General features: G+C 41.1%; 1 protein-coding gene across 1 annotated transcript in view; it reads right to left on the bottom strand.

The window, feature by feature from the left end:
- The window catches only part of LOC122553174 (lutropin-choriogonadotropic hormone receptor-like), a 111,154-nt gene that overhangs the window by 16,152 nt on the left and 82,789 nt on the right, over window positions 1–12,213 (bottom strand). The window contains exons 6-7 of the mRNA XM_087990964.1: window positions 10,943–11,020; window positions 768–836 (exon numbers count right to left, since the gene is read on the bottom strand). Coding sequence (XP_087847090.1) covers window positions 768–836; window positions 10,943–11,020 — 147 coding nt within the window. The remainder of the gene's footprint in view (window positions 1–767; window positions 837–10,942; window positions 11,021–12,213) is intronic.

Below are 12,213 nucleotides of genomic sequence, written 5' to 3'. Positions count from 1 at the left end.
AGTGTAGGGGGACGAGCTGAGAATAGTTCACAGGTTGGCGCAACATCGAGGGCCAAAGGGCCTGTTCTGCACTGTATTGTTCTATGTCTTATGTTCTAAAGAAATTTGATTTTTTAAAATGAAATTATAGATGCATCTATAAATAGGATCTCCATAATTTTATTGCTTATTGCACAAAATGAATCTTCACCCTCTCCTTGCCCCATGGTTTATAATTTTGCAGCATTTAATGAACAGAGAATTATGTGGGCTGGGTTACTTCTAATTTTAAAAGATTCTCAAAGTTTCAATGCACTTTCCTCACAAGCTAATAACATGAAACAACCATCTCCAACCTGTATTTGAATAGGTCATAGGATATGTTTATCTGCTCTGTTTCAACTGATAAAGCTGTAAAAATACATTTCCTCATATCATCAATAAATTCCTTAAATTCACAATTTTTATTCTTTGACTTAAAATGTTGTGTTTTCATCGTAAAATGCATTCACAAAATTGAACTTTGAGAGATATTGTATTGCACTTGTATTTGCATTTTTGTTATCTGTGATTGAAAACCTTGGATTTATCTTCTGGCTTGCAAACTACCTGCTTAGCATTCTGTTTTTCTGTACTGTCCTTCAAAGACGCCAAAGTGGAATTCTAAACGTGCAAAACAAATTACAACTATAGCAGTTTCTGGTTTAAATTGTTTTTAAAGGGCACTGACTATGAGAAAACTATCCATGTTCAATATTGAATAGAGTCAAGCAGTAATCACGACATACAGTTTATCCAGCTTTGTTGCGTTGAATGCATGGCTTTGCACATTTTCAAATCCATTTTTGTACAGTTTCCTGAAACAACAAGGTTTAAGAATGCATTATTTCATGAATTATACGTTAAGTGAAATGAAAGGCTTTAAAGGTCTGATACTCTTGCTTGTTTTACTGAAGAAGACATGGACAGTTGCAATCAATACACGATAATTGTCTTATTAATAACTTCATAGTAAATTGAAACATGTAAAATGAAATGCTATGATAATTATTGTATGGCAGCTATTTCATCTCAGATTATTTTAAACCATTCTCCAATCTGTTCTTTATGTTTAGTTTAAACCTTGTGCTACACCATTCATCAATTATTTTCTAAAAAGGGATTTCCTGATAAAGATGAGATACATAATCATTTTGATAAATGGAATAGGAACCCAGACCAGTTTCAAGAGTGTCAAAAGTATGTCACTGAAATAATATCAGTCCATTTAACATTATTGACCTGCAGAACAGCACCATAATTTTCATGGGTTTGAGAGTTCTGGAAACAAATCTAGCCAGTGCTTTTGAACAAATCCACAAGGTACACAGATATCCAGATTTATAGAAAATTCTGAAATAACACTTGTTTGTTGTCTGTTTGTTCAAATTCCTAAGCTCTTCTTGAAGGTGCAAGGTTGTTTTCCTGTCAAAAAAAATCCTTTATCTGTACTTGAAATATCACTGAAAAACTCACAGAACAGGAAGGATGCAAGGTAAGCATCATGGCAAAGTTCAACAAAAAATACTTTAGGATCCTTAAAATCTTTTCTTTTAATAGCTGATTTTAAAAATATTTTACATGTTCTACTTTTAGAATCAAAAACAAAGAAAATGAGCTTCAGAAACAGAGTAAAAAATTTGATTTGATTTATTATTATTGTCACCTGTACCGAGATACAGTGAAAAGTGTTGTCTTACGTGCTTTACACACAGATCATACTATACAAGTGCATCATGGTAAAACCTGTTTTATTTGGAACAAGGAAAACACAAAAACAAAACACACATAATCTAACTACTTGGCAATGTTTTACATAGTTTGAAGAAGAAGGCCATTCAGCCTATTGTGCTATTGCCTGCTCTTTGAAAGAGTTACCTGATTAGACCGACTCCTCCATTCATTCCTGATATCCCTGTAAATATCTGACCTTTAGATATTATCCAGTTCCCCTTTGCCACCATTATTGTTGGATCTGCTTTCACCACCCTCTCAGTTTGAACATCCCACATCATTAACACGAGTTGCATAAAATATTTTTCCTTATGTCAGCTCTGGTTCTTTCGCTAACTCCCTTACAAAGGGTCAATCCTCTGGTTACTGTCTCTTTTGCCACTGGAAACAATTTCTCTTTATTTACTTTATCAAACCCATTCATAATTTTGACTTCCCTTACCTTTCCCTATTTCTCCAGTCTCATCAAGTAACTGAAACTTTTTATCCTTAGTATAAAGGCAGTTAGTTTCTATTGCACACTCGCAATATTTCCTGAAGTATGGTGACCAAGTGTGGTATATTTCAGCTGGGCCTAACCAAAATATTATAAATGTTTAGCATAATTACCATGTCTCCAAATGCCATTAATTATATAGGAGCCTGTCTGCCTTCTCAATTTGTGCTGTCACCTGCAGTTACCTGTGTACATACACCTGCAGGTCTTTCTGTTCCTGCATCTTATTTAAAATTGTATCAGTTTGTTAATATTTCCTTTCCTCAATCTTCCCAATAAAATGCATTACTTCACACTTCTCTCAATTAAGCTTCATCTGTCGTGTGCCTGTCTATCTCACCACTCTTCGACACCCTCCTATTACTACCCTTCTCATTGTTTAATATTAATATAGATAGGCTAAACTGTCAAAACACTGCAAAGAATATCAACCCAAATTTTCTGATCCAGGGTAAATTCCCTATTTCCAACTCATATCAGACAAAAGGTTATGTGCTTACCGTCCTACAATTTTTTTTGGGTTTGACTTTCAAGATGGGCTTTCTAATAGATGCAGTGCTGCAAATCATGCAGGTAGCTTCAGAGTGAGGTCTTCACAGAAGCCTTGGTCCATCTTAACATCATCAGATGTCATATCATGGTAGGTAATCACTATTTAAAGCCTGCTTATGGAGAGGAGGTAAATGTGTAAAGCAAATAGATGGTAGCATAGTGTCTAGGCTGTTAGGTAAGTGAGAGTTAAGAATGGCAGATGGGTGAGGGATAGTGTGACAGGCAAGTAGCTGAAATGGATAAAGGCGGGTGGCAGCTAAGTGGGTGAGAAGATAGGGTGGGTCAGAATATCAGTGAGTTGGGTGTCGAGTTGTGGGGATTGTAGATTAGGTTGTGATGGGGGTGGGGGTTGGATGTCTGGGAGGTGTTCAGATATTCAGAGTTGTTGTGGGGCAAATGTTGGAAGGAGTAATTGATAGCTGCATGGGGCGTACATCAGTGTAAGTGATTGGGCTTTTAGGAGTACAGTTTCTCAGGAGATTGAACAGGTCTTGATCAATCCTTTAGTATTCCTTGGGTAATTATTCAGATACATTTTCTTTTCATGTTTGAGCATAGGATATAGGCACTTCTCTATCATTTAGTCCCCATTCCTAATTGCCCTGAGGGCTGTTAAGGATCAACTACATTGCTGTGGATCTGGAATGACATATAGGTCAGACTGGGTAAGAATGGCAGACACAGATTTCCTTCCCAAAAGAACATTATTGAACAAGATGGGGTTTTATTACAATCAACATTGGTCATATGATCTATCTATTAACACTCTTTTTCTCTGTTGCATTATGACATCACTTCTTATTTAATCCCCCCAGCCTCCACTCCATCACAAATCTTCCCTTTCGTTGTTCCTACCACTACCACCTTTCCCCCGCATCATGGTTGCACCTCGGGCTCCATCACCAAATATCATTATAATGCTACAGCATGAATCAGGTAGGTTCCCACACATGATATATGTCCTCAAGGACATATACCATCTCATAGACAGGGCCAGGCTGCATCTAAAGAAATAGAATCATAGAATCATACAATACAGAAGAGGCCCTTTGAACCATTGAGTCTGTACTGTGAAAATCTAGCACAAGGCCATTAATCTTGAACGTAATGTCATTTCAAGTGCTCATCCACGTAGTTTTTATTCATATTAATTCTGGCTCTTTGCTCACTGTTATCGTGCTTATATATTTTAAACCGAGCTAGATGCTCACAGCAACCCTGCTTTGTATTGTCTCAACTTGCCTTTTGCACTTTTCCCTCAGTCGGAGATACCAGGTTGTGCCTTGCCTTGTCACTGAACAGACACAAAGTTAGAAAGCTTGACCCAGTTGTCAGCAGAACTTCACTCAGGGGTTCCTGGAACAGTAAGTCAAGGACAGCCCCGCTATCACTCCAGGCCCTGCTCGGGGTAGTCAGAGTCATGATCCTTTCCTCATAAGCAGTGAGGAGCCAAATGACAGGTAGCTCACCTTGATACTCTTCTCACCTCTTATGAACTGATATCCTCAAAGAAGAGAGTTGGTTGGCTGGACAGCAGGTTTATGATGCTGAGTGACATCAACATGTGAGTTCAATTCCTGCACTGGCTCAGGTTACCATGAAGGACTCTTCTTCTCAACCTTTCCCCTCAGTTGAGGCACAGTGAGCCTCAGGTTAAGCCACCACACTTCATATCTCTCTCCCTCGCTCTCTCTCTCTCTCTCTCTAATGGGAGTGTAACACTATGGTCTAGTAAAGACAGTGGTGACTTTACCTTACCTTTCTTCACAGAATGAAAGATAGGCAGACAGTACAAATGAAAAAATTGAGGGTTGTGAGTGAGGGAGTAGATGGTGCAGAAAGCATGCAGGGTTAGTGGTTTCCAGGGTTGGAGTGAGTCACAGTGAGTGAGGGAACATGATGCAGGCAATAGTGAAATTCTTTTCTATCTGAAATTCTTTGCACAACTTCGGATTGCCACTAGAACAATGTCTATTAGTTATCATTCTTTTATTACACTGTAATTTGTGTGTTTTACACGTCTTATGCACTTTATGTCATATACATGGACTTTAGTAAGGCATTTGATAAGGTTCCCCATAGTAGACTAATGGAGAAAGTGAAGTCACATGGTGTGCAGGGCGTTCTAGCTAGGTGGATAAAGAACTGGTTGAGCAACAGGAGACAGAGAGTAGTAGTTGAAGGGAGTTTCTCAAAATGGAGAAAGGTGACCAGTGGTGTTCCACAGAGGTCAGTGTTGGGGCCACTGTTGTTTGTAATATACCTAAATGATCTGGAAGAGGGCACTGTTGGTATGATCAGCAAGTTTGCAGATGACACGAAGATTGATGTGGGCAGCACGGTGGCACAGTGGTTAGCACTGCTGCCTCACAGCGCCAGAGACCCAGGTTCAATTCCCACCTCAGGCAACTGTCTGTGTGGAGTTTGCACGTTGTCCCCGTGTCTGTGTGGGTTTTCTCTGGGTGCTCCGGTTTCCTCCCACACTCCAAAAATGTGCAGGTTAGGTGAATTGGCCATGCTAAATTGCCCGTAGTGTTAGGTGAAGGGGTAAATATAGGGGAATGGGTCTGGGTGGGTTACGCTTCGGCGGGTCAGTGTGGACTTGTTGGGCCGAAGGGCCTGTTTCCACACTGTAAGTAATCTAATCTAATCTAATCTTGATGGAGTAGCAGAAAGCATAAGGGACTGTCAGAGAATACAGGAGGATATAGATAGACTGGAGAGTTGGACGGAAAAGTGGCAGAGGTTTTCATAGAGTCATAGAGATGTACAGCATGGAAACAGACCCTTCGGTCCAACCCGTCCATTCCAACCAGATATCCCAACCCAATCTAGTCCCACCTGCCAGCACCCGGCCCATATCCCTCCAACCCCTTCCTATTCATATACCCATCCAAATGCCTCTGAAATGTTGCAATTGTGCCAGCCTCCACCACTTCCTTTAAAAGCTCATTCCATACACGTACCACCCTCTGCGTAAAAAGTTGCCCCTTAGGTCTCTTTTATATCTTTCCCCTCTCACCCTAAACCTATGCCCTCTAGTTTTGGACTACCCGAACCCAGGGAAAAGACTTTGTCTATTTATCCTATCCAAGCCCCTCATAATTTTGTAAACCTCTATAAGGTCACCCCTCAGCCTCCAACACTCCAGGGAAAACAGCGCCAGCCTGTTCAGCCTCTCCCTATAGCTCAAATCCTCCAACCCTGGCAACATCCTTGTAAATCTTTTCTGAACCCTTTCAAGTTTCATAACATCTTTCTGATAGGAAGGAGACCAGAATTGCACACAATATTCCAACAGTGGCCTAACCAATGTCCTGTACAGCCGCAACATGACATCCCAACTCCTGTACTCAATACTCTGACCAATAAAGGAAAGCATACCAAATGCTTTCTTCACTATCCTATCTACCTGCGACTCCACTTTCAAGGAGCTATGAACCTGCACTCCAAGGTCTCTTTGTTCAGCAACACTCCCAAGGACCTTACCATTAAGTGTATAAGTCCTGCTAAGATTTGCTTTCCCAAAATGCAGCACCTTGCATTTATCTGAATTAAATTCCATCTGCCACGTCTCAGCCCATTGGCCCATCTGTTCCAGATCCTGTTGTAATCTGAGGTAACCGTCTTCGCTGTCCACTACACCTCCAATTTTGGTGTCATCTGCAAACTTACTAACTGTACCTCTTATGCTCGCATCCAAATCATTTATGTAAATGACAAAAAGTAGAAGACCCAGCACCGATCCTTGTGGCACTCCACTGGTCACAGGCCTCCACTCTGAAAAACAACCCTCCACCACAACCCTCCACCACCACTGGATACAGCCAGTTCTGTAACCAAATTGCTAGTTCTCCCTCTATTCTGTGAGATCTAACCTTGCTAATCAGTCTCCCATGGGGAACCTTGTCGAATGCCTTACTGAAGTCCATATAGATCACATCTACTGCTCTGCCCTCATAAATTCTCTTTGTTACTTCTTCAAAAAACTCAATCAAGTTTGTGACACATGATTTCCCAAGCACAAAGCCATGTTGACTATCCCTAATCAGTCCTTGCCTTTCCAAATACATGTACATCTTGTCCCACAGGAATCCCTCCAACAACTTGCCCACCACTGAGGTCAGGCTCACCAGTCTATAGTTCCCTGGCTTGTCTTTACCACCCTTCTTAAACAGTGGTACTATGTTTGCCAACCAACAGTCTTCTGGCACCTCACCTGTGACTATCGATGATACAAATATCTCAGCAAGAGGCCCAGCAATCACTTCTCGAGCTCCCCACTGAGTTCTCGGGTACACCTGATCAGGTCCTGGGGATTTATCCACCTTTAACCGTTTCAAGACATCCAGCACTTCCTCCTCTGTAATCTGGACATTTTGCAAGATGTCACCATCTATTTTCCTACAGTCTACATCTTCCATATCCTTTTCCACAGTAAATACTGATGCAAAATATTCATTTAGTATCTCCCCCATTTTTTGTGGCTCCACACAAAGGCCGCCTTGCTGATCTTTGAGGGGCCCTATTCTCTCCCTAGTTACGCTTTTGTCCTTAATATATTTGTAAAAACCCTTTGGATTCTCCTTAATTCTATTTGCCAAAGCTATCTCATGTCCCCGTTTTGCCCTCCTGATTTCCCTCTTAAGTATACTCCTACTTCCTTTATACTCTTCTAAGGATTCACTCGATCTATCCTGTCTATACCTGACATATGCTTCCTTCTTTTTCTTAACCAAACCCTCAATTTCTTTGGTCATCCAGCATTCCCTATACCTACCAGCCTTCCCTTTCACCCTGACAGGAATATACTTTCTCTGGATTCTTGTTATCTCATTTCTGAAGGCTTCCCATTTTCCAGCCACAGACTGAATCAGAAAATCGTCTTGTACACACTTAAGAAATTCATCTCCATTTAAACCCTTAACACTATGGTAGTTCCAGTCGATGTCTGGAAAGTTAAAATCCCCTACCATAACTAGCCTATTATTCTTACAGATAGCTGAGATCTCTTTACAAGTTTGTTTCTCAATTTCCCTCTGACTCTATAATACAATCCCAATAAGGTGATCATCTCTTTCTTATTTCTTAGTTCTACCCAAATAATTTCCCTGGATGTAGTTCCGGGAATGTCCTCCCTCAGCACAGCTGTAATGCGATCCCTTATCAAAAATGCCACTCCCCCTCCTCTCTTGCTTCCCTTTCTATCCTTCCTGTAGCATTTGTATCCTGGAACATTAAGCTGCCAGTCCTGCCCATCCCTGAGCTATGTTTCTGTAATTGCTGTATATCCTGGTCCACTGTTCCTAACCATGCCCTGAGTTTAGATTTCTTACAGTGTGGAAACAGGTCCAACAAGTCTACACTGACCCTCCGAAGAGCAACCCACCCAGACCCATTCCTCCACATTTACCCCTTCACCTAACACTACGGGCAATTTAGCATGGCCAATTCACCTGACCTGCACATCTTTGGACTGTGGGAGGAAACTGGAGCACCCGGAGGAAACCCACGCAGACATGGGGAGAATGTGCAAACTCCACACAGTTGCCTGAGGTGGGAATTGCACACGGGTCTCTGGCGCTGTGAGGCAGCAGTACTAACTACTGTGCCACCGTGCCGCCCATTGCCATCGTGCCTTCCTTGTTAGGCCCCTTGCATTGAAATAAATGCAGTTTAATTTATGAGTCCTACCTTGTCCCTGCCTGCCCTAACTGTTTGACTCACTTCTGTTCTCAACTGTACCAGTCTCAGATTGATCTCTTTCCTTACTATCTCCCTGGGTTCCTCCCCCCCCCCACCCCACCTTACTAGTTTAAATCCTCCCAAGCAGTTCTAGCAAGTTTCCCTGCCAGTATATTAGTCCCCTTCCAATTTAGGTACAATCTGTCCTTCTTGTACAGGTCACTTCTACCCAAAAAGAGATTCCAATGATCCAAAAATGTGAATCCTTTTCCCATACACCAGCTCCTTAGCCATGCATTCATCTGCTCTATCCTCCTATTCCTGCCCTCACTAGCTCGTAGCATTGGGAGTAATCCAGATATTATTACCCTTGAGGACCTCCTTTTTAAATTTCTGCCTACCTCTCTGTAATCTCCCTTCAGAATCTCAATCTTTTCCCTTCCAATATCGTTGGTTCCAATGTGGACAATGACCTCTTGCAGGCCCCTCTCCCCCCATGAGAACATTCTGCACCCTCTCTGAGACCTTGATCCTGGCACCAGGGAAACAACACACCATTCTGCTTTTTCTCTGCTGGCAACAGAAACGTCTGTCTGTACCTTGGACTACCAAATCCCCTAACACAATTGATCTCTTGGAAACCGACGTACCCCTTGTTGCATTAGAGCCAGTCTCAATACCAGAAACTTGGCTGTTTATGCTATGTTCCCCTGAGAATCCATCACCCCCTACATTTTCCAAAACAGTATACCTGTTTGAAATGGGTCTATCCACAAAAGACTCCTGCCCTAGGTGCCTACCTCTCTTATCCTTCCTGGAGTTAACCCATCTATGTGACTGTATCTGAGACTTTCTCCCCTTCCTATAATTGCCATCACATTTGCTGTTTCAAATTCCTCATCGCTCCTATCTGTCTCTCCAACCGATCCATTCGATCTGATAAGATTTGCATTCAACAGCATTTATGGCAGATATAATCCGCAGTAACCCTTAAACTCTCTTTAAACTCCCACATCTGACAAGAAGTACATATCACTGCAAAGGCCATTTTTGCTCCTTCACCATCTACAGACCCAGAAAATAACACCATCTTATTCCTCTACAAACACAGCCCCAGGTTAAATTAATAGCTATGGCTCATATTGTAAGTTTAATCAAGAGACTTATCTCCAAAAACATATAATCAAGAAAGAACCCACTGTACTCACTAATACAGCCTTTCTCTTGGACAGACTTAAAACAACAATTATCTGATTTTGTGTTGTGAACTTCGCCCAAACCGGTTCCTCCAAGATTAGTTGTGAATTTCACTGTTTGTTAATTTTCCCAGATGCACTCCGATATCCAGCGACACATGAATTCAAAAACAGCAAAGGCAGTAGCTGTGCATGTTCTGTCTCTCTTTCTCTCTCTCCTGCACTGTCCTCTTAATGTGTGTCTTCCTTTGTGTGTTCTCCCTTTTAAAACTGCTGTTGTTTTGACTTTTTTTTTCCAAAGTTCCAAAACAATGCAACAGCATATAAAACAGTAATTGCTGCTCCTGGAATTCGAGGAAATCATCTCCAACACCTAAAATACCTCAAAAAAAGGAGCAGCTCTTACAGCCAGAAATTTTTCTTGTCCTCCAGCTTCTGTGTCGTGCCTTGTATAGTTTTAGCAAGACTTCCCTATTTTTATATTCCATTCCCATTGAAATAAAAGCCAACATTCTCTTTATCTTCCCTTATTATCCACTAAATTGGATGCTAGCTTTTTGTGCATTTACCACCTACAGTACCAAGGAAGAAAGAATCAACTGACCTCTGGCTATGTCCAGTTCAATAAAAGCAGATCATACTCTAGTATCTTGCCTAAGTGACCATTACTCAAAAAAAGTTCTGTGATTTACATATGAATGAACTGAAACCTACATGCCCTTTCTAAAAGATGAAAGACTTAACAAACAATCCAGGTCTTTTTCAATATATAATTTCAGTTACATCACATTGTAAAATTTTGCTAAAAACTCTGTGTCTTACGATGTTATACTCCACAACCACCTGATGAAGTAGCAGTGCTCCGAAAGCTTGGATTATAACTTGGTGTTGTGTGATTTTTAACTTTACTCATGCACAACACGAAGTTGCATGTAATATTATTTAATTGAGAGAGGCATAATGACTCAAGTGCCTACGTGGCTATTAATCGGCTGGCCTTCCCTACAAAAGGTAACGTGGGGCCAGATCAGTGGAAAATCAAAGGGTCTCCAAGCTCAAATTCCTAATTTACACTCCAGTGAGTGATGCTTTACACCAGGAATGCAACTTTGGAAAACTTGCTGCATTATATATTATCTAAATCTCGAATATGATTGCTCAAGCACTCATTTGATGTTGGACATAGCTGTTATTCATATGGAGAAAGTACAGTGATTTATCTAAGAGCTGTAAGTTATAGTTAGTTATAAGTTATACTTACAGTGTTAGAGATTCATTGTTCATTCCTTGAAATGCATTTTCAGGTATGGTTTGAAGATGCAAATTGTCACATATTTCTCTGAAAATAAATATGCAAATTTTATCGAAAAGAATATTAAAGCACTCTAATTAATAATATTATATCAGTCTATGGTTGTGAACAATAAGTTTTACTGCTGGATGGAATGATGATTCACATCAATTAGAAATCGATATACATAAATCATCACTTAAAAAAACACAACCTCTGTAAAGCACCCTGGCATAGGTTTTAAGTTTCTTACTCCATCTTTTCCCTTCCTTTTAGGAATGTAATTAAGTTTTTTTTTTGTTTATCTACTTCTGGGACGTGAGCATCACTGGCTGGCTGGCCAGCATTGTCGGTCCTAGTTGTCCTTGTGAAGGTGGTGATGAGCTGCCTTTTTGAATTGCTGCATCTCCTGCACTATACATAGATAGATCCACATTGCCCTTAGGGAGGGACTTCCAGGATTTTGACCCAATGCCACCAAAGGAGGGTGAAATATTTCCAAGTCAGGATGGTGAAAGGCTTGCAGGGGAACTTGTGGGTGGTGGTGTTCTCATGTAGCTATTGCCCTTATCCTTCTAGGTGGAAGTAGTCATAAGCTTGGAAGGTGCTGCCTAAGGACTTTTGGTTTTTTAATTTCTGTAATGCATCTTGTACATAATGCACACTGCTGCTACTGACTGTCAGTGGTGGAGTGAATGGATGTTTGTAGATGTGGTGCCAATCAAGCAAGCTGCTTTGTCCTGGGTATCTCTGTCTTCACGAGTGTTGTTGGAGCTGCACTCATCCAGGCAAGTGGGGAGAATTCCAACACATTCCTGACTTGCACCTTATAGCTGGTGGACAGAACTTCAAGAGTTGAGGTGAGGTACTCACTGCAGTGTTCTTACCCTGCTCTTGTAGCCACTGTATTTATATAATGAGTCCAGGTGAATTTGTAGTCAATGGTAACCCTGGGATGTTGATAATGGGGGATTCAGTGATGGTAACAATGATGGTGATAAGATTGTCTTTATTGGAGATGGTCATTGCCTGGCATTTATGTGGCATGAATGCTACTTGCCACTGTTCAGTCCAAACTGGATATTGTTCCGATCTCTTTGCATTTGAACACAGACTGCTTCAGTATCTGAGAAGTCACGAATGGTGCTGAACATTGTGCAATCGTCGGCAAACACTCTCACTTCTGACTTTATGAGGGAGGGAAGGTCATTGATGAAGCAGCTGAAGATAGATGAGCTGAG

Source organism: Chiloscyllium plagiosum, unplaced genomic scaffold (assembly GCF_037043375.1).
Source record: "Chiloscyllium plagiosum isolate Xiang-an unplaced genomic scaffold, Cpla_swu_hap1 HiC_scaffold_10, whole genome shotgun sequence".
Classification (NCBI taxonomy): Eukaryota; Metazoa; Chordata; class Chondrichthyes; order Orectolobiformes; family Hemiscylliidae; genus Chiloscyllium; species Chiloscyllium plagiosum.
The sequence above is the reverse complement of the archived record's forward strand: the minus strand, read 5'-3'. Positions and strand labels throughout refer to the sequence as shown.